This window comes from Gadus macrocephalus, chromosome 6 (genome assembly GCF_031168955.1).
Source record: "Gadus macrocephalus chromosome 6, ASM3116895v1".
NCBI classification, from domain to species: domain Eukaryota; kingdom Metazoa; phylum Chordata; class Actinopteri; order Gadiformes; family Gadidae; genus Gadus; species Gadus macrocephalus.
Genome location: NC_082387.1, coordinates 5,211,438 through 5,234,180, shown reverse-complemented (window position 1 = coordinate 5,234,180; position 22,743 = coordinate 5,211,438). Strand labels below are relative to the sequence as shown.

Below are 22,743 nucleotides of genomic sequence, written 5' to 3'. Positions count from 1 at the left end.
AGATGGCTGCCGTGTAGTACGAAAAGTGTACATCGATCCACACTTCGCGATTTGACCGTTTTGAGTACACCATCTGGGTCCTTTCAGTGCACTTATTTTCGCCCGATCTTAATTGGAAAGCCCTACGTACTCAAACTAAGGCTAGTAAGTACGGATAGTATGGATGTTGGAACACAGCACAGGTCAATCTGGTGAGGAGAAATAATCGAATTAACTAACTAATTCAAGATTTTTTACAATAGCGCCACCTTTGGGTGCACTATCACAAAAAAAAATGCCAAGGGTTTTCGCCTTACGGTATAGGCTGCAGTATGACTTTTACAGAATCTGAGGAAAAAAAAAACGTTACAGAAACAATAGGGGCCAATCAGCTTCGCTGCTCGGACCCCTAATAATCATTAAATCCATCACTAATACCGTGGCCAAAAGCTGCTCAGGGCCACACCCCCAGCCTCCTCCTTGACCTGCCTCTCTCCTCATTTGCATTAAAGCTACAGATACCGAAACGGCGCGTTTGGGGAAAGCTCAATTTGCGACTGGCTCGTAGTGGCTGTATTTCTGCACCGTCTTCAAATACTGTGTTAGGGGCCCACTAATACCTATATTAAAGTAGCATGCCATGGGATCTTTAAACATAGTAAGTTGTATAATATGATAATGAACATAGTAATCAATGCCATTTCATAACTGTTAATGAAATAAGTCCCCAATTTATTGTTTTTGCCATTCTCCCCCAAAAAGCCTTTTCTGAAGCACTCAGACTTCAAATCCAAGGGGCACACCGCTGGCGCGGTTTGTGTGGGTTAGTGGAGTTCTGTCTGGGAAGCGGTGACTGCGGTGTCCGGGAGAAAGTTGGGCTTTTCGAACACAGTTAGAATAATGCTACGCTGTCTGTGGATGGTGAAGCTCCATCTGAGCAGCCATTTATTTAATACACACGTAAGGCTTCCAGGGACACCTATAGTATAACGCTACGGTGTGTGTGTGTGTGGCTGGTGACGTTTTTTTTTTTTCACAGTTACACAACGACGGTACTAGTATCTCCCAGTATTGAGCGAGGTGGCTGCAGCCGTAATCCGTGAAAACAGGCTTTGATGTACTCCTTTGGGGCCATAGCGCCAATCACTCTACATCTTCTGAAAGGGCTTGTTTTTGCTCGGGTGCTTGCAGGATGTTTCCCTGTTGCCATTACAATCTCAACTCTCAAATATTTTAGATAACAGTAAGCTATGCTTTCTGTTGTCCGAAACAACAAATTCTCCTCCTCTCACTCACGTTTCCACAATTCTCTTCCTACAAAAACTCAACTCAACAGATTTCTCCTTGAGTTCGATTTTGGACCCAATAACAAAAGTAAAGAAACAAGTATTATTTTCTGTAGGGATCTTTTCCATAATGTGAGAATATAATCAGAGCCTGTCGGTTACAAAAACTAACACTTTAGATCAATTACATTGGAGGGCTGCTATTGCCCGAAAGGATTATATTGCAGCCCTTTTTTGCAAATGAAGGCTGCAGCGTTCTTGCTCAATACTGATCCAATTCAGACCGATACCGATTTTTTAGGGCCGATACGATACCGATATTTTTTCATCAGCCTTAGCCGATACGCCGATACCGATTTTCTTGAGCCGATTTTTTTTTATTTATTTATTTTTTTAAAGGAACATTTATTGAACTTCAATTAAAAAAAAACAATACTTAACAAATATTAAAAACAGGTGAAGTAGAACAAGTAAGAACAAGTAGATGAACAATATTTAACAAATATTAAAAACAGGTGAGGTAGAAGTAAAAAAAAAAAAAAATCAATAAAATAAAATATCGGCAAATCAGCCGCGTATCGGCCGATACACGTAAAAACCGCGAATATCGGTCGATCCCTAATTCAGACCTTTGACTTGACCCGAGACTCGTCCTCAAAAGAGATTTAACTGGAGTTTTGGGACTGGTGAACAATCTACAGGAGAAGTCTGTGGAGGCATTCCTTGCGTAACCTTATGCCTCTGGTTGGCACAGCTGCAGAGGTCCTAAACCGTGTAATCACCTGTGGACGTTGGAGATCACAGTTTTCATAAACAATCCAGAACCATGCAGTAAAATCTGTTATATTTAAACGCAATGAGCATTGAACGGTCAAAATCATTATTTGTTATCCAAAGCTTGGTAGCCCCCAAAGAGGGAGAGGACCGAGACCAGCGTCGCTCTCAGTTTCTCTGTCTGCCCATGTTTATACGTGCAGAGCAAATTATGGGCCAAATTATTGCATGTGAAACCTTGTATTAATACAAGGAAGAAAACATACAAAAATAAACAATTTACTGTATATAAATGTGGCTCCTATAATATGTATTGTAATGTGTAGGCCTATATATTTTTAAGAAACTTTATAATACAATATATTATTTATATTGCATACAATTAATTCATGTTGTATGTATCCATTTATTATATTTATATTTTACAAGGCAATGAAAATGTTAGCTTAATATTAAGCCTTTTTAAGAAAGAAAATAAAACATGATATTGAATGAGTAAAAGAGTGAGTGTGTTGCTCCAAATTGCTATCGTAATTAAAAAGCGGGAGTGCTGCACCCCTATTACAACCATAAAAGACTTGAGCCTTGACTTGGACTTCTTTCCAAATACTTGAGACTTTTCTTGGACTCGTGACCAAAGACTTGAGACTTAGGCAGTGTTCACATCTAGCGTTTTTTTTAATTCTGCCAGCGCTTGTTTTACATTACAGAGCGTTTCTGCAAAAAGTCTCTCCCAGCGTTTTTTTCTGCCATACGGAGCGTTGAAAAAAGCTCAACTTTAAGGAAGAAAGCGGCCGACGTCAGGCGTCTTTTTGGCAACTGACCAATCACAAGCAGAACATTGACATTTACAGTAGTCACGAAGGAAACTCTCCATTGTCAAAACAAGAAACGATGGTGGACAAATCACTCGGGAAAGTGCCGGTGGAGCGGTTAATAGTTTTAATAACGGAACATGTCGAGATCTACAACATGTCTAATGGGCTCTAGCCTGGATACGTAGTAGACGAGTAACGTCGGGTCTAGAATGGGTTCGTTGCTAGGCGATAGAAAAAACGCTCTCTGCGCTTTTAGGACAAAAACGCTGCCATCTTTTTTTTTTTTTTTTTGGCTCAACTTTTCCCTATTGCAAAAACCGCTAGATGTGAACACGGCCTCAACCTGGACTTTGGTGTGGTTCTAACACATGCAAAGGTTCAAAAAGCTTTGGGATTTTGACATCAAATGTTTTTGTCAGTACTGGTCAGGATCAAAAATCTTGGATGACCATGGATTTGTTTGGCAGTATTATTCCCTTTCTGAGATCTCCTTATGGTGTGGTTGCGCTGCGGTAGACTTGATTAGGGCTGGGCAATAATTCAACATTATCGGTTTACATCTTTAAATCGAATGCAGGTATCATGAAATAGAATTATGACAAATATTGAAACCCATTTATTTTTTCTAAATTTGCTATGAGAAGATACAGTATGCCCTTAAAATGATCAAAATATGAAGTCTGAAAGGAAAACTAGTTTTGATCTGATACCATACCTAAATGAGCAAATACATAAAGTAATGACCCTAGGTTAGACTGTTGACAATGTTTTTTTAAATTATTATTCATATTATGGTATGCGCAATTCCACCGTGTGTCATGATGTTAAATCTTAGCATATCCTCCAGACCTAGACTCGTGAGCAGATCAGTTGTTTGGCTGCTCTGTGTCCCTGTCTGAACCGCGTTTCTTTCCTTTCTACCTTAAAAGTCCAACCTGACAAGAGCCGTTATATCTGTGAAATCATAACCATAACTAACATGCAGGAATGTCCGAGAGAAGTGTGTTTAGTGCCACATCCCAAAAACAGAAGCATTTGTGCACACAAGAACCAGAACAAGTGATGAGATGGCTGCACGTGGCCACAAAATGGGTTGGTTTCTAAGTTGCATTATGGTTCACTCCTTTCCCCTTTTGTTCACATGCCGTCTTGTTCTCTTCCTCTCCAAAATTAAAATGTCCTCCATTTCTTTTCCTCTCTTTCCTCTCAGTGTCAGCCTGATGAAAAGCAAGCTGGACCCAGAGAGTTTAGGAATCATTCTGTTGGGCCCATTCCTGCTCGAATTCTTCCCTGAACAGGTAACAATGAGTTTTGGAATGTGATGTACTACATTTCTAACTTTCTCAAGATAGATGGGTTTAAACACGGCTACTTCACTAATCGACTGTACTTACAACAATTCATTATTTATATTCAATCAGAGGACTTCTGGCCACAGTACATTCCTGTGGTGTCTCATGTGAAATGTCCATGAGTATCAGTAATGCCTCGTTACGCACTACTAAGAGGCAAGCGGAGCAGATAGAGGTGTCTTTATGATGTGGACTGGAAGGAGGAGAAAGCAAGAGGGAGGAGAAAACACTGGAGGCGGGGGCTGGTTCAGAGAGATAGAGGGAGCTGTGTTAAAGTGATCAGGGCTTAAGGGACTTACCAGTGGAATGGTGCTCGGCCGCAAAGAAATTATAGTGCCATTAGCCAATGGGACATACACATAGATACACACACACACACTCGTGCACACTTCTAAGACACGTGGGATCAGCATAGAGGTTAGGGTTTCACACACAGGGACATAAACACGAAACAGGAGCCTACCCTGTATACTCGCACTACGAGAGTTATTCATCTCTCAGGCCAAGGACATCTCACTGTCATTGGTCAAACTGTTGTTTTTTCTTTGAAGAATTGGCAGTGGATGCGCTTAAACACCCATGCACACACAAAAACTCACTCTGAACACATGGGGCCCTATCTTGCGTCCATCACAATTAGCTTTCTACACCGACACACCGACGTGTAGAAAGTTTGCAAGCGTTCTTTTCCCTCCACAGGCACGTGTCGCTAAATTAGGGAATTATCTTGCTCCCCAAGGGGCGGTTCAGCGAAAGGAGGAGGAGTGTTCTGGCGCTAACGTTACCTGGTGCTATATTGCAGTTTCAGAAAACAATTCCGCCACATACCAGGAAATACCTGGTTTAAAGTCAGTGGCGCATTGTTCAGATGCTATTTTAAGGGCGCATGCATAATGTTGCTTGTGCACCTCGCGCATACACTTTGCTTCTCTCATCTACCTAGCCACACATTCTTTGTAAATTATTTGGGAAAGAACAGCTGATACAGTGGTAATAAGTTGTACTTTTAAATCAATGCATCTGCAAACACCGTACAGCAAACACATATTTTCTTGACACAGACATCGTGTACAAGCCTATAACTTGAGTATTTGATCGTGAGAAAACATTGTTTTATCGCGAGTGAGTGTTAATAATATTGAATGAATGCGCACTGACCCCCATACCAGTCAGGAGAGCGTGTGTGTATGTGTAAAATAATTAATAAATGCGGGCGCGCATATGTGCATCCATCTGTTTAAACACACGCAAACTAAACACGTAACGCATAATACAGTCCATGGCAATGTATATTAAAGGGGGGACACATGCATATTAGCAACACAAGTCGATAACAATAATGCATACAATACTGGTAAGAAACAATGTTTGTTAATGTATTGCGTATATCATTAAATAGAACCACAGTTACCGCATATCATATGTGTTACGTTTTTTTTTTGCCGAAATGTATTTGAGGACTCAGTATTTCTGAAGGTGTGGAAGGAAACGCTATCCATGTGTGAATTAGGCCTTATTATTTGGCCGTTAACTGAGCCAGTTGAAGTTAGAAATTCATGTGGTCATGCATCTGTCTCATTGGCGACCTCAAAGCCGCTGTCAAAATATCAACTTGTCAGATTCAAATGCGCTCATGGCTCTTAAAGGGGATGGGAGATGGCACTCTCATTGGTTTATTGCACGTTACGCCCAAACCACATCTACGGGTAATTAGGCTACTTCAGGGCAACCCTTTAGATTAGATTTGCGTCGGGCGCAAGAGTCATTTATCCGCCGGTATAATAGCAACATTGCCAAAGAACCGCCCACAAAGCTTCTTGCGTTTGGCACTTCTCACTTGCGTTTCAGACTGTTAAAATAGGGCCCATGGGGTTTAGAGCCGGGGCCTGGGGTGTATGCTGGTGTGGCCAATCGGTTAAGAAATGTTCTGTCCATCTTCCTGCTCGCGTACTGACCCCCATACCAGTCAGGAGAGTCGCTGTGGCCTACTGCTTGTTGTTCAACCTACACTGCTGGTGTCTTTCAGGATTCAGGAATCCCAGACTCCTTTCCGGTCTACCACTACAATGGGCTTAAACAATCCAACCACAGCGAGAGGGTAAGCTCGCTCGGAGTCTGTCTCTGTCTCTGAGTCTGTCTTCCCACAGTATGCATGTATTTCAGACAAGCACACACACACAACCTTGCCTACAAACAGCTGGAATACACAAGTATTCCCAGTAGTATGCATTAGTCCCCTCCAGAAGGAACAATAGCCATAAAGAGCCTTTCACATTCCCCGACTTAGTGTCCCGTTTCCCATATATTCAACAACTTGTCAATGATGGATGGTTATACTACTAGGTCCAGCCCGTTTATCTAGATGGATGACGATGTTGGAGGGTGTAGTTTAACATTAATTAATGGCTGTATAATGCTGTTGATGAGCAATATCGCTGACTTTGTATAGTCTAGGAATACACTCTCCCATAAGGGAGCCCTCAGAACCCACAAATAGCACTGAACATACGCCTGTGCACTACCTGCACGCACACAGGCAGGGCGCCTGTAAAGCTTGGGATGGTAATTCCATTCCCAGGCTTCTTGATGGAAATAACAGACCCCTCAGCAGGTCCCCACAGCCGGTGTGTGTGTGTGTGTTACTATTTTGCACTTAAATTCATGAATTTTTGCATGTTTGGCCATGTGTATGTTTGTTGTTTACATATGTGTGTGGAGGTTTGTGTGTGTGTGTGTGTGTGTGTGTGTGTGTGTGTGTGTGTATCTGTGCACATGCATGATCATAATCTGTCCTCGAAGAGATCCACTTTAATCATTGAATCATCCAACCACTTCCTTTGTTCAAAGTCAACCCTGTTGAATAAAGAGCTGAGCTAGGACTAAAGAAGAACTATGACTACAATACCTACAATATTTGAACAATTATTTTAAAAAAAATGTTGCATGTGTTGTGTGCCTTCCACTTTATGCAAACTTTCACTTACATTTCTGCGATTCTGCAATTTTTGACATCCTTGAAATTGTTTCACTGCTTAATTCACCAGTACGTGTTCATCATTACTTGTCAATAAATTGTGCAATAATCAGAAAGAAAACCACAAATAAAGGTTAAGGTGTAGTATTGCAGGCCACGATTAAAATGGGAGATGGTAAAGAATCACAGCGTAGTAGAAGAAAGCTGTTTTACAGTAGTTTAACAGCAGCCTTTCGGGGTTAAATCAATCTTCTAGCTGACTTAACCCTTGCATTGTTGACAATTTGATTAATCTTTATTTGTTATTATTTTTAAATAGTTGTTTCCAGGCAGCATTTCTACTTGCAAACAATTGAATATCCTCTTAAGGGTCTGGGCAGTAGCGTGCGGTGACCCTAAATTTCAGTGGGGCAGAAACTACTGGCGTATGACTACACCCACAATTTATGTTTTTTTAATATGTATATATTGCATAAATGTATATATCCTTTGCACACACTTGCTCGAAAAAGTAGACATGGGAAACAAAACACAGTGTTTCTCTTTGAGCAACCACATAGCCATTTTTTCTTTTCATACCATTCTCTGGAGAAAGCATAACCGATCTACTTCGGACCGAAATCGGTACATGAATGGACAAGCGTGATCGGATAAGAACACCTAGAAAACTCGATCATAGTCCGGTTTCTACCTGCTTGTAAACCTGCGTAGGATTTCACGTTCTTCAAGTCTTGACTCTGAAGTCAAGATTGAAACGCTACATGGAGGAGAAAGGGATTGTTGCCGATTGTTACCGGATAATTGACACGGTCCGTTCGAGTAGCAAAATCGGTATAAGGCTTAATCTGATCGAGCTGTCCCATGTAAACACACTGACTGTCAACCCTGTTAAAAACAGAATAGTCCTCGTTCCTAAACACGGACCAGTCTGTGTTTTCAAAACAGGCCCTTAATTCCTTACTTGCCTCCGTAGACCACAGGCAAACTGATTTGGTGGATGTGTTTTCTTTTCGAGCCTGTGTGGTGTATTTAGTTGAAAGCAGCAGGTTATGGTCAGAGCTGCTAAGTGGTGGCGGAGCGGTGGAAAAGTAACTGTCTTTGATGTTGGCATAAAACAAATCGATACTCCTGTGATTTCTTGTTGGACATGTAACAAACTGCTTGAAGGAAGGCAGTGAGGAGAGGGTGCAGTGGTTAAAATCACCATTTATAATCATGAGAGCATCTGGAGTGTGACTTAAGAGGTTGTGAGCAGCTCTGACTCTACATTTGTAGACGGTGGGATGTATACAACCAAAACAATGACGTTGGAAAATTCACGAGGAAGATAGTGGGGCCTGCAACTCGCCACCAGTAATTCAATGTTCTTATCGCACACTCTCCTTTATTGTGATGTGCCCAAAGTGACACCGCTGTTCATTCTCATACAGGCAGACTCCTCCTCCCGTCCGCTTGCGTGTCATCACGTGATCCCTGTCCTGTCAGATTGTGAAGCCATCCATGTCCATGTATTACATAGGAATGGTGTTATTAAGCCAAGACTCTGTAAAACAGAGCAGGCTGCTTTGCCGAAACAGCCGATCGTATTTCAGAAGCCCTGCGAGTTAATCATCTTTGTTCGCTAGGGAGCGAACATTACTCATTCTCACGATGGTAGAACCGGCTCACCCGCATGCCGCTCCGTCTGCCTCTTTTCCTCCGCTTCAGCTCTGGGGTGAATCCAGGGGAGGGGGGTACTGATCGCCACAGCATCCCGAATGCAGTTTAGTTCATCTGGGCTGTATGTGTACGTGGACGCGGCCGAAGCAGCCACCCCCTGGGCTCGCACAGCCAAACAAACAAATTACGTCCACAGGAAAAGTCCAAACGCGCAAACTTTTTGGCCTAACATTTTACTAATTGGGAGTTCACCACACATCTACCTCTGTGACAGCTTAAAGCAGTTAATTAAAACAAGAAACTGGATAAGCATAAAAACAGAACACATGCAGGATTTCCGCGGGGTTGTTAAAGGTATTAAAAGGTAGTAAATGAAATTAGCCCAAATTAAGGCCATTAAAAAGTAATAAAAGTCATCTGATGAGGTATTACATTTCCAACAAGGCCTATGAGTTTTTCAATTGGTGTAATTTACATCGGGCCTATCTCCTAAAATTACTAAAACTTGAGTGGATTTATTTTTATGTTGCGAGTGTGACGTGAGCGATATCAATGATGACTCGTGGTGCGTGCGCTGAAACAAACTGGATATACCCGGCTGGCTTAGTAATACCCACTTCGCGAGTTCGCTTCTGTTAGTTCAAAGTCATTTGAAAGACAATAATGGGGAAATGCAAATTTTCTGACCTCTGGCTGGAGGAATCGATCTTTAAAGAATGATCGCAAAAAGAACATCTGTTTGACCGGTTGCCATGGTTATCTCTGTGTGGTTAATTTGCAGTTGTAGTGTTAATTAGCGTTGTTGTCAGTTTACTGTTACATTAAACTGTAATCAGAAAACAAGGTTATATGCTATAGTATCTGTGGTATAAAGGCTGGGACGAATTTCGAATTATAAATATGTACAATCCATAACGTTAGCTCTCTGGCTCATAGCTCAGCTGACTAAAATACCTCCCGTTGCCAAGTCGTAGCTAAGGTCCAGTTTTTTACTATTTATGTGAAAAACTTTATACTTGGATTGTAAAATGATGAAAATATAAATGAATGATCTTAAATCTTAATTTCTTTGGCAAGTGACCATGGTATAAGCGGGATAATGCCTAAAGGTGTCAAAAACATGTTTGATCGATCGTAATTAAAGGGGACTACTTTTTGAGGGAGAATTAGTAAAGTATTTGAATTGTTTTATTATGTTGGCAAGCAAGAAGTAGAATAAATGGGATAATCAGTCTTATTAAAACGGTTTGTGCAACCAACCGCACAACAAGACATGATTGCGGCTCTTGTCGCTCTCGTCTCTTTCTGCACAAGCTCGTAGAGTGGGGAGTGATGTAGACTGATAATCCCTCTATAGAAAGTACACAGGTGTGAATTTGCGCTACGGTATGGATTTTGACGTTACCGTGAGACCGGTGTGACCGGTAGACAGCCGCGTTTAAATGGACACTTCTGATCCGATTAGAAGTGGAAGAACGATTTTGCAGGTTTTCCCACTTACAAAGCATGTGGTAGTCGGTCATTTTTATCACAGGTACTCTTCAACTGTGAGTGACGGAATCTAAAACAATAATCCACAAAATCACATTGTTTGATTTTTAAGTAATTAAATTGCATTTTATTGCATGACATAAGTATTTGATCCATCAGAAAAGCAGAACTTAATATTTGGAACACAAACCTTTGTTTGCAATTACAGAGATCATACGTTTCCTGTAGTTCTTGACCAGGTTTGCACACACTGCAGCAGGGATTTTGGCCCACTCCTCCATACAGACCTTCTCCAGATCCTTCAGGTTTCGGGGCTCTCGCTGGGAAATATGGGCTCCCTCCAAAGATCTATTGGGTTCAGGTCTGGAGACTGGCTAGGCCACTCCAGGACCTTGAGATGCTTCTTAAGGTACGGCCACACCAAACGCGTCACCTGCGTACCACGCGTATAAAATCGGCAATTTTTCCATAGGGAAGCATTGGTGTACGCGCGTATGAGGTGCGTACAGCGTATCATGCGTACCAAGCAACATTTTACTCGCTGTAGGGGCGTATGAGGCGCGTACATATACGCACGTATATATACGCGCGCACATATACGCGCGTACACATACGCGCGTACACATACGCGCGCACATATACGCGCGTACACATACGCGCGTACACATACGCGCGTACATGTACGCGCGTACACATACGCGCGTACACATACGCGCGTACATGTACGCGAGGAGTTCAAAAAATTGAACTTTTTATGCTCATACGCGCCGCAATAGCCAATCAGCGTTGAGCTTGACCCGACGTCACTGGCAGAGAGTAGTGAGCTTGGACAGAAGCATACGGCCGACATCTTTCTTTATTCTGTGTGGAAATAGTAACATAGTTACGCCATTAAATGCTTTTATGGAAACATTTCTAGCGAGAAATGTGCATTTTACTTTCATAATGTTCGCTCGGTGAATGTGAAGGATGTTTGGTTTGATAGTTATGACGAAGAGGGAACGCTCCGTTCACTTGCATGGACAGAGTCTCTGGTTACTAAAGCAACCTCAACGTCTTGGCGGACTATATATCTGCTGATCAACACTACGAATGCTGGAAACACACCAGACACACCATGTGAAGTTATTTAACCCGATTATTGTTATTTATATCCGAGATTATTTAATCTAACCCGATCTAAACTCTATCACCCAAACACGGCGACGTTTGGGTTTCCTACCTCGGACTCCAGAGCAGCCATGTCCATGGCAGCCACGGCCGGCAACTTTCTTTATTCTGAGTGAAAATAGTAACATAGTTACGCCATTAAATGCGTTTATGGAAACATTTCTAGCGAGAAATGTGCATTTTACTCTCATAATGTTCGCTCGGTGAATGTGAAGGATGTTTGGTTTGATAGTTATGACGAAGAGTGAACGCTCCGTTCACTTGCATGGACAGAGTCTCTGATTGCTAAGCAACCTCAACGTCTTGGCGGACTATTTCTCTGCTGATCAACACTACGAATGCTGGAAACACACCAGACACACCATGTGAAGTTATTTAACCCGATTATTGTTATTTATATCCGAGATTATTTAATCTAACCCGATCCAAGCTCTATCATCCATCCAAACACGGCGGCGTTTGGGTTTCCTTCCTCGGACTCCTTAAATGGTCAGATACGCGCGTATCTGACCATTTTTGACACAAAATGGTCAAGCAACATTTTCGCTGCGTTACGCACGTACATGGTACGCGAGGTACGCGCTTGGTGTGTTCGCACCTTTACGGAGCCACTCCTTAGTTGCCCTGGCTGTGTGTTTCGGGTCGTTGGAACACCCTACCACGACCCATCTTCAATGCTCTTACTGAGGGAAGGAGGTTGTTGGCCAAGATCTCGCAATACACGGCCCCACCCATCCTCCCCTTAATACGCTGCAGTCGTCCTGTCCCCCAGAAAAGCATCCCCAAAGAATGATGTTCCCACCTCCATGCTTCACGGTTGGGATGGTGTTCTTGGGGTTGTACTCATCCTTCTTCCTCAAAACACGGCGAGTGGAGTTTAGACCAAAAAGCTCTATTTTTGTCTCAGACCACATGACCTTCTCCCAGTCCTCCTCTTGGTCATGCAGATGATCATTGGCAAACTTCAGACGAGCCTGGACATGCGCTGGCTTGAGCAGGGGGACCTTGCGTGCGCTGCAGGATTTTAATCCATGACGGCGTAGTGTGTTACTAATGGTTTTCTTTGAGACTGTGGTCCCAGCTCTCTTCAGGTCATTGACCTGGTCCTGCCGTGTAGTTCTGGGCTGATCCCTCACCTTCCTCATGATCATTGATGCCCCATGAGGTGAGATCTTGCATGGAGCCCCAGACCGAGGGAGATTGACCGTCATCTTGAACTTCTTCCATTTCTAATAATTGCGCAAACAGTTGTTGCCTTCTGACCAAGCTGTTTGCCTTTTGTCCTGTAGCCCATCCCAGCTCCCCCAGCCAGGTCTACAATTTTAAAGCTTACACAGCTCTCTGGTCTTTGCCATTGTGGAGAGGTTGGAGTCTGTTTGATTGAGTGTGTGGACAGGTGTCTTTTATACATGTAACAAGTTCAAAAAGGTGCAGTTAATACAGGTAATGAGTGGAGAACAGGAGGGCTTCTTAAAGAATAACAAACATGTCTGTGAGAGCTGGAATTCTTACTTGATGGTAGGTGATCAAATACTTATGTCATGCAATAAAATGCTAATTAATTACTTAAAAATCGTACAATGCGATTTTCTGGATTTTTTTTCTCTCACAGTTGTATTGTACCTATGATAAAAATTACAGACCACATGCTTTGTAAATGGGAAAACCGGCATTGTATCAAATACTTGTTCTCCCCACTGTATATACGGCTCAATCGGATTACAATTCTCTGATCGGAATATAATTCCATGCGGAATAGAAGAGGTGGTGTAGGCCGCTATAATCGACATGTATACACTTATTAAGATTGGTTTGGAGTGGGTGCGGCTACTTTTTAACTTAGAGATGGCATCAGCAGCTGCAGTATTTCGCTATTGGTCAGTCGGTACTTATATGCATACCGAACTTATCCACTGTCAAGGAAAGTGAATTTTTTTGCCTGATTCACATCTTTCTTATAACTCCGTATGTAAGGGTCCGTTTTTTTCTAATTATCTTTTTCCACAATAACATGACTTCAGTTTTAACCAACACAATTGATCACTGTTCAATCAACAATCACTATTCCCTGCACTTGAACGTTATTTAAACTATCATGTTTTTTGATGGAGTTACCTACAGCATATGTCAGAACCTGCAAAATAGTACACATACCTTCAAAGAAGGTTTAATGTGTAGAATGTTTTAAAACTGTTAAACAGAAAAGATGGTTCCCACTTGGATTGTACAGAATGACAGAAGTCCCCTCTTTGCCTGTACAAAATGACACTGGTTCCCTGTTAAATGGTATGGAGCGACACTTACACTCCAGGATTTATGTATTCATTAGGTTATAAAAAAAAATTTCACTGCTTCCTCTATAGTAGAAAATTAATAATTTGCCACAGAGCTTTTAGACCAGGGGTCGGCAACCCTAGGCACGCGTGCCACCACTGGCACGTGGCAGCATAATCATTGGCACGCTTAAAAAGATTTTAAAAAAAAGATCATATTTTTTATTTCATTATTATTTAAAAATGTCACCACACAATACGGCAGCATAATTATTACTACTACTATTTTTTTGCACTTTATTCTGTTTTGGGCATTTCCTCCCAGTACAAATATGATTAAATGAGTTACTGAAAGCAGTGTTCTGAAGTGGGATCAATTATGAAGAAAATATTTAAAATATTGTTGCAAGTGGCCTGTATGCATCACATTCACATGGTTTTGCAAAGCTGTCTTAAAGATATTGATTTGGATGGTTCCAACATTCTCATCTATTCTTGTTTTTTATATTTCTCACAGCGCAAATGTTTTTGAATGAGTTTCCGAAAGTGTTGTTTTAAGATGGGACATATGTATCAATAATTTGTAAGCCCATGTAGCAAATATAACGCAAAAAAAAACATTTAAAATGTTTTGATGCATGATTGTGGACTATATTGAAATAATACAATTCCAGGCCTTTTTGAAATGTTTTTGGTCGCTGTGTCATAATTCAGCTTAATATTTAATATATTGTTGCTTAAGTCACAATCATTAACGAGAAAATGTCAAACTGGCACTGCATGTTGAAAAGGTTGTTGACCCCTGCTGTAGACAGTTCTTCCATATTTCATAAGAGACATTTTAACATGAGAAAAAACTTAACTAGGGCTGTCAATCAATTAAAATATTTAATCGTGATTAATCGCATGATTGTTCATAGTTAACTCGCAAATTGCAAATTAATCAAACATTTTTTAACTGTTCTAAATATATCTTTCGATTATTGATGAGGATTACCTTCAGTCTTTTCCAGAATTTATGAATAGATCCATGCAAGAGTGTGAGTGTCGCCCGATACTGTATAACAGGGGACTTCTGTCATGTTGTACAATAATCCAAGCAGGGACCATCTTATATATTTTAGAGCAAAAAGTTTGTCTGTTCTTTGAATGTGAACTTATGTAGGGGACAGTTTTTTTTCTATATGATCTTTTTCCACAATAAAATGACTTGCGTTTTAACTACCATAATTGATCACTGTTCTATCAAGCAACAATCATTGTTCCCTGCACTTGAACAGCCTTAATGCTATCATCTGTTTTTTTGATGGAGTTACCTACAGCATGTGTCAGAAACTGCACAATAGTATACAGACCTTCAAAGAAGGTTTAAATGGAGAATTTTGTTTTTAACCTTGTGCTGTTAAACAGAAAAGATGGTTCCCATTTGATTGTACAGAATGACAGAAGTCCCTCCAGGGCTCCAGACTAACTTTTTCCTTGGGTGCACTGGTGCGCCTAAAGTTTTAATTTGGGTGCACCAGCACGTATTTATGGTGCACCCAAGTTTTGAGTTGTTGACGGGGGGAAGGGGCGTTGAACCGTGCCTGCCTTGCGCTGAGTTGTTGAGGGGGGGGCGTTGGACCGTGCCTGCCTTGCGCTATTTACGCCATTGATTAATAATATTTTGACCATTAAATAAATGCCTTAAATAAATGCCGAATCTGTATCTCTCATAAAGAATATCGTCAGACAATGCCAAGGGATCGGTTCTGTCCCGAAAAACCCTCTGTCTCCGGAGAGACGCCTGTACGATAAGTGCGCCGTGGTCCATGGGAACACCGACAAATGGTGACGCCATTATCGGAGGAGGGGCTTGGAAGCTGCGCACGCCGATATAAGTAGCCGGTCTCCGGGTAGACTCGCTGAAAAGCTGCTCCCGACCAGGTTTGGTTGCGAGCGTAAGTCACCAATGGTGATACAGCGACGCTTAAAGAGATCGACTTTCATGGTACAGCTAACCCAGGCTTTCAGCTCAACATACCTTGCTAACCCTCTAATCAAGCTTCGTAGTACAGGCCACTGGATTGGGCTTCGCGGGTTTGTTTACCGGCGTTGCTATTGTTACCGGTCTTGCGTGTTCCAACGATTTATTAGGTATCTAATAAATTGCTGTCTAATCAATACTTCATTCACTGCCTCTTCCGTGGTTATTACAATATTATGAATAGACTGCTCTGTAAAAAAATAAAATAATAATAATTATACCAGATACATTTTCAGTCGCACCGGTGCGCCCAAATAAAATATTTGGTCGCACTACCCCGAATTCTAGGCGCATGTGCGCCCAAATTAGGCGCACTCTGGAGCCCTGCCCTCTTTGCCTCTACAAAATGACACTGGTTCCCTTTTAAATGGTATGGAGCAACACTTACACATTTATGTATTCATTAGGTTAGAATAAAAAATGTTTTCTGCTGTCTCTATAGAAGAAAATAAAAAAAATAAAAAAATACTTGACTAGGACTGTCAATCAATTAAAATATTTTATCATGATTGATCGCATGATTGTCCATAATTAACTGCAAACTAATAGCCACATTTTTAACTGGTCTAAATACATCTTAAAATGATGTTTGTCAAGTTTGTAAGATTCTTATAAACATGGGAGTGGACAATATGCTTGCTTTATAAAACTTTTTAACTGAACAGGTTGAGGAAACATTATGGGATCTGTGATTCACATCAATACTGTGAACAAACATCTACTGATGCCTCTGGACACATCATCAGTGATGTGCCTGGAATCATCAGACGTTTCTGGTCTTTCAACATAATACGTCCTCCAGGGGACCCAGCTGTGGCTGATCAGACAAATCCATTTGCCAGGTCAAGCCACAGCACCGACAGGTTGCCCTTGGTCTCTCTTGCCTCCCTTATCAGCTGTGTCACCACACCGTTGTACTCCAGACAGCCTGGAATTCCCGAAACGCCGCCCTTCTGGACAGATGTGTCGATGTAGTTGTTCTGTTCAAGGTAGATACACAGCCGTTTGGAAGATCTTTCCCTCGACACAAAGTAGGGAGATGATGCGGAACTGGTCTAGTTGGGTGGAGTTTTCCTCCTTCGGGATCCACACCCCTTCAGCCACTCTCCATTGATCTGGGATCCTCCCTCTTCTCTAGAAGACTTGCAGGATTTTCCACAGACGCAGCAGGAGTTTGGGACAGTTCTTATACACTTTGCATGAAGTGCCACTCGGTCCTGGAGCAGAGCTTGCTTTGCGGACGACCTCCCTCACTTCCTTTAGCTGCAGCTCTGACATGTTAAACTGCACCTCAGGTTCAGGGGGGTCTATGAGGATTTTACATTCTCCCAGCTCCTGCTCTCTTGCGGGTCGCTGTACGTCTCCTTCAGATGTTGGTCTATGTCTTCCTGTGAGGAGGCAAGTTTACCACTGCGCTTCTGCCCCAACAAATCCTTGGTGAACTTGAAGGGGTTGGAGATAAAGGCTGCGCGCTTACGCACTCTCACGGAGCCGCCTCCGATGCCACTCAGCCCGGCGGAGAACCCTGATCTTTATCCGTATGATGCACATTAGCTGGGCCAGGTCAATGCAATCCTCGTCTACGGCCTCCTTGTAATTGAACTTCAGTGCATTCATCTCCTGCCTGATGTTATGGATCCTCACAGCTCTTTGGTTCTTTGAGTAAGTTGTTCCATAGCTTTTCTTAACCTCCTAACCGAATCGCTCAGCTGCAATACTGACAATGATTGTTGTCATAGCTTGTAGCTTCCTGTCCGCCCCAACCTTTACTGTTGCCTCCAGAATTTCGACATCATCGAACTGCTTCCACAGTGAGGTCATGCTAGCTGCTGGCCACTTGATCTGCCTCCTGTCAGATTTGATGATCGAGGGATTAGCTTCCAACACTTGGAGGTTCCGGGCACTATGGGGTGACTTCGGGCCTGGTGACTCCGGGCCTGGTCCCTCCTGCGTCTCACCAGGTTGAAAACTTGTGCGTTGTGTTGCTTCTGCTCCCAACGGGCACTTCATCCTCGCTCGGTGGATCTTTAGGCTGTGGATGTTCTTGCAGATTTTACCCCATGTACACTGCTTGCTCATAGTCGTTTGTCCATTGCTTAGGTCTGATGCCGTTGTGTCCGTCTTACTGGGGTGCTCATCCTTCCCCATTCTCGGGCACCCCTGGGGGTATTTTTCCATAAGGTTCATCGTATCTTTGTTGGGAGTCCTCCTATCAGAGAACACAGAATGGGTTGCCAGCCCGTTCTGCCCTGGTTGCCGTCTCTCCGAGCTGCCACTGACTCTCCAGTAGTCACCACACTCCTCATGGTTGTGATCCAGTCTTTCCTGGCTGTCACTGATAACTCAGGGTGTTCGCTGTGTACAAACATCTACTGATGCCTCTGGACACATCATCAGTGATGTGCCTGGAATCATCAGACGTTTCTGGTCTTTCAACATAATACGTCCTCCAGGGGAGGACGTATTATGTTGTCGTATTATGCTCCATCAGACCCCAGCTTATGTCCAGATGGCTAGCTAGCTACGATGACTCCATGGCTCTCCTCTTTTGAGCCACAGCCATCTTGAGGCCCTCTCTGCCGCATCGGTGATATTGCGGATGGCTCTCCTCCTCTCCTCCTGAAGGCTCTGGTTAGGGAACGGGCTGCAAAACCCCTGCATCCAACCTCCACCGGGAGACACCTTGCTCTCCAACCAGCCTGCTTACAGACCCTGACCAGTCCTGCGTACTTGGAGAGCTTCCTCTCAAAGGCTTATTCCAGGCGGTCTTCCCATGGGACGGTCGGCTCCAGCAGCACTACTTGCTTGCTGGACTCAGACACAAGGACAATGTCTGGTCACAGGGTGGTGTCTGCAATGTGGCTGGGGAACTTCAGCTGATGCTCAAGAATGGAATAATTTTTTCTCTTCAAGATAGATTCCCGAGCCATTTAAATTTCAATGGAAGGTCCCCTCTTGTACAGTTAAGACCGAGAGAAGCAACAGTGATATTGAATTATAGATAAGGCTATTGGAGCAAATTAAGAAAAAGAAAAAAATGAAATGAATGTAGTGTAATCAATCTCGAAGAACGTATTTATTTGAAGTCTAAAGTAAATTGCTGCAGTCCTTGATATAATGCAGTGAAGCAACTTCTCATTTGCAGGTAAAGCATTATTATTTCCCATTAGGTTGCCATGATTATGTTCTTAATATTTTTAATCACAGATAATTTTTTTAATATTGCTAAAATGAATGTTTAATCATCTGTTTTTGTTGAGTTGCAATTGGAAAACACACATTGAGTGAAACAATAGGCACAGACAGCTCCCCTGCTGCAGTGAACGGATTCCCCTCTTTGATATGTAAATATTGCTTAAGGTTTCAAGTCCCCTCTTGGCAACTTATTGTATTATTTATTTAAAAGGGACAGTGTGCATTAATCAACATGGCCATTGTATGGGACATATAAATGCACCAGATTTAGTTAAACTATTTTTCATCTGTAGTCCCACTTCTTTAAAAAAAAAAAAAAACATTTGAAGTTATATTATGACAAAATAACTTAAAAGTAAACTCTGTATTATGTTTTTGTATTTTTACAATGACCCGAAATAGAGGTCCAAACTTGGTCGATGAAAACCGTGTGTGTGTGTGTGTGTGTGTGTGTGTGTGTGTGTGTGTGTGTGTGTGGCTTGTTAGGGTTGGTGTGTGTGTGTTTTGCTTGTTAGGTTTGGTGTGTGTGTGTTTTTTGCATTAATATATGTATGGATCTGTACATGCAAAACTGTGTGTGTGTGCGAATCCAAAAGTGTGTGCGTTTGTGCATGTCAGGAAATGTGTGACTGACTCTTGCAAAAGTAGCGACCGAAGATGTTAAGAAAGCCATTTGATTTTGTCTGTTTGGTACATACTGACGGGCTATGTGTGTTTGTTTGATCAGGTGGAGTATGTAGAGGGGACCGCCTTGGTGCTGGGATTTGAAGACCCCATGGTGCGGACCGATGACACCCCAGTCAAACGCTGCCTGCAGACCAAGTGGCCCTACATCGAGCTGCTGTGGACCACCGACCACTCACCCTCGCTGAATTAGAATGAATGAATAGACCACTTCTGCACCTCCCCTTCACTCCCCTGTCCTTGCAAAACCCAACATATGTCCTACCTAATACATCCCCTTGCATTCTGATCCATTCAAATACTTTTAAGACACGTAAAACCAATGCTGGAGTAACGGCGCATTCACTTCTCATGCTATTCTTTTCAACATAAGTTGGGAATCAGCAAGCAGCTTGTTTACGTTGTGAAAAAAACTCTGATCTGTTTATTTCCCTTCAGCACAAAGCCCAAAGTTGGTTTGGACATTAAAAGCCTAACAGTGCTTTAAATGGCAGATTGTGCTGAATGTGTCTCTAACGACCTGTCTCACTTATACAGCCACTGTGAAACACTTTCTACTCCAGCAATAGGACTGTTCATTGGAAGGGGGGGGGCACACACACACACACACACACACACACACACACACACACACACACACACACACACACACACACACACACACACACACACACACACACACATAAACTACCAAAGCCTTCCACTTAGAAGAACACATAGAAACACATTTACCCATTTAGAAGGAACGCACACTGACATTTTCTGAATAAATTGTCTCATATAAAGGTAAATGCAGGTTGATCTTGTGACTGCACAAGTGTGTGTGTTCGCGTATATGCGTGCATTGAGCTTCACGATGTTGACCAATTTCACGTGTATTTATTACAACACTCCAAGGTTCTGAGATAAATACCTATTTTTTTGTTCTAACGGTCTTCAATGTTTTTTCTTTGATGGATATTGAATGTTTGAACTCGTAGGTTAAAGCCTTTTGTTTTTCTTGGGTCTATAAATATTCAAATTCAAATAACTTTATTTTTCCGTTAGCAACTTCAGATGTGGCAGAGCAGCAGGGTGTGTCCATACCCAACAGTACATACAATAAACAAAAACACGCGCACACACACACCATCAACCCCACAGAAAATAAAAAATCCTTGCCTAAGCCTAATGAATAAATAGTATTACCTCCATAGTGGAGGAGAAAAAAATAAATAAAATTAAAAGATTCCAGGCATTTAAACGAGAGGATACAGTTAAAAAAGATTCCAGGTGTTAAAACGAGAGGATACAGTTCAAAGAGGGGTTCAACCATTCAAAAGTCTTATGGATGGACAAAGCTTGGTTGGGCTCTGTATCTGCGGCCTGAGGGTAAGAGGGAAAACTGGCTGTGTAGAGTGTGTGTGATGTCAAGGGTGATTTGTGTTGCTTTTTTATAAAATATGATTTCACATCTGACCCGTGCCCAGATTGAGCTCTGTCCTGCAATATTTCAGACTAAATAGCAGATCCTCACTAAAGCACGCACACATGCTGGTCCTCAGAGTCACTAAATCAGCAATGCAATACATTGTGAGACACTGATGGTGTCCTATTCCCTCTCTGTCAACAGACACTTGAAGAAGTGGGGTCTTCACACCTCAAGCCTAGAGAGTAATGGAGTCGCAGGAAATGCCAAACGTTCCCCAATCTCTACGTCATTGTGCAATGATTCAATGAAGTGTCAATTGTCCTACACAAGATAATTATCAGTTCATATTAACTCAGTGGTAACAGGGAGATGTGTACATGGCTCTTAAACTCAAGACAAGGCGCAAGTGAGAGGGGTCATATGATGAACAGTGAAGATGTAGTATGGTTAAATAAACAAAGAGAGGACCGAGGTGTGACGTTGACAAAAAGAAGAAACTTCTGACGGCATTTCTTCTCAATTCTCCATCTGGCAGTTCAAGGTAGCACCCGGTGACTCCTACACGCCATCTGCATGTTGCCCCTTCCACACGGCGTGCACACACACACACACACACACCCTGTCTCAACCCCCTCCACTCTCTGCCTCACATCCCCCTCATCTCTAACCCCCCCTCCTCTCACCCCTCTATCTCCCTGCCTCTCACCCCCATGCTCTCTCTCCCCCTGCCTTTCATCCCCCTCCTCTCTCTCTCCCTGTCGCTCATCCCCCCTTATCACTCTCCCTGTCTCTCATCCCCCTTCTCTCTCTCCCTGCCTCTTTCCCTCTCCTATCTCCCCCTGTCTCTCACCCCCTGCCGCGTGACCAACCCTGAAGTGTTGTTCTTTCATAATTCTCCACCTAGAGGGTACATTTAAAAACAGTCCTAATATCTGGACATGAAACAAGTTGCATTTAGCCCATCAACCTCGAAATGATCATTCAGGCACGATGATGTCACCGTATGTGGGGAAACAGCCTACATCATGTCTCTTACCATTGGACTCTCTCTTTCCCTCTCATTCTCTCACACAGACAAATCTGCAATATTGCATGCTTGTATTCTTGGCGTTCAAGCAGTATTTTGGTTGCAAGAAGATTGAGCATCCATAAAAAAGATAGTCACTCAAAACAAATGGGAAATATAAGGGGGCGTGAAGAGAGCGTTTAACTTGCACAATCTGTGATTAAATTCACAAATCAGTATGAATTTATATCAGTAGGCCTATACTATCAACCAAATTATGTAACTTTATTGTGTGTGTGTGTGTGTGCGTGCGTTTGTGTTTGAGTGTGTGTGTGTGTGTGTGTGTGTATGTGTGTGTGAGAGAGAGTTCAATGTAATTCGTGCGCGCAAGTTTATAGCCTACTGCAATGGGCGAATGTGCATGTATAAATGTGTTTTTAAAGACTATAATATCGGCTGCCTTCCACTTGTGTCTTGGCTGTGGCAGCATGTCGGGTTAAGTTCGCCATTACTTCCCCGTTTCTTCCTCTCCCCATAAAAGGCGTGGGGCCGATGACGCGCCTCCCCACGCCGCTCTGAAGTGGTCTGCACGCTGTCTACAGGCTCTGTGTAGGATGGGGTGTGTGTGTGGTGGGGGGGGGGGGG

General features: G+C 42.6%; 1 protein-coding gene across 1 annotated transcript in view; it reads left to right on the top strand.

Moving 5' to 3' along the window:
• mindy3 (MINDY lysine 48 deubiquitinase 3) overlaps positions 1-20,304 on the top strand; it is a 54,042-nt gene extending 33,738 nt beyond the window's left edge. Inside the window, exons 14-16 of the mRNA XM_060053655.1 lie at positions 4,068-4,155; positions 6,236-6,307; positions 19,725-20,304. Of these exons, the coding sequence (XP_059909638.1) occupies positions 4,068-4,155; positions 6,236-6,307; positions 19,725-19,874 (310 nt within the window). The 3' untranslated portion in view covers positions 19,875-20,304. The remainder of the gene's footprint in view (positions 1-4,067; positions 4,156-6,235; positions 6,308-19,724) is intronic.
• Positions 20,305-22,743: the final 2,439 nt, after the last annotated feature.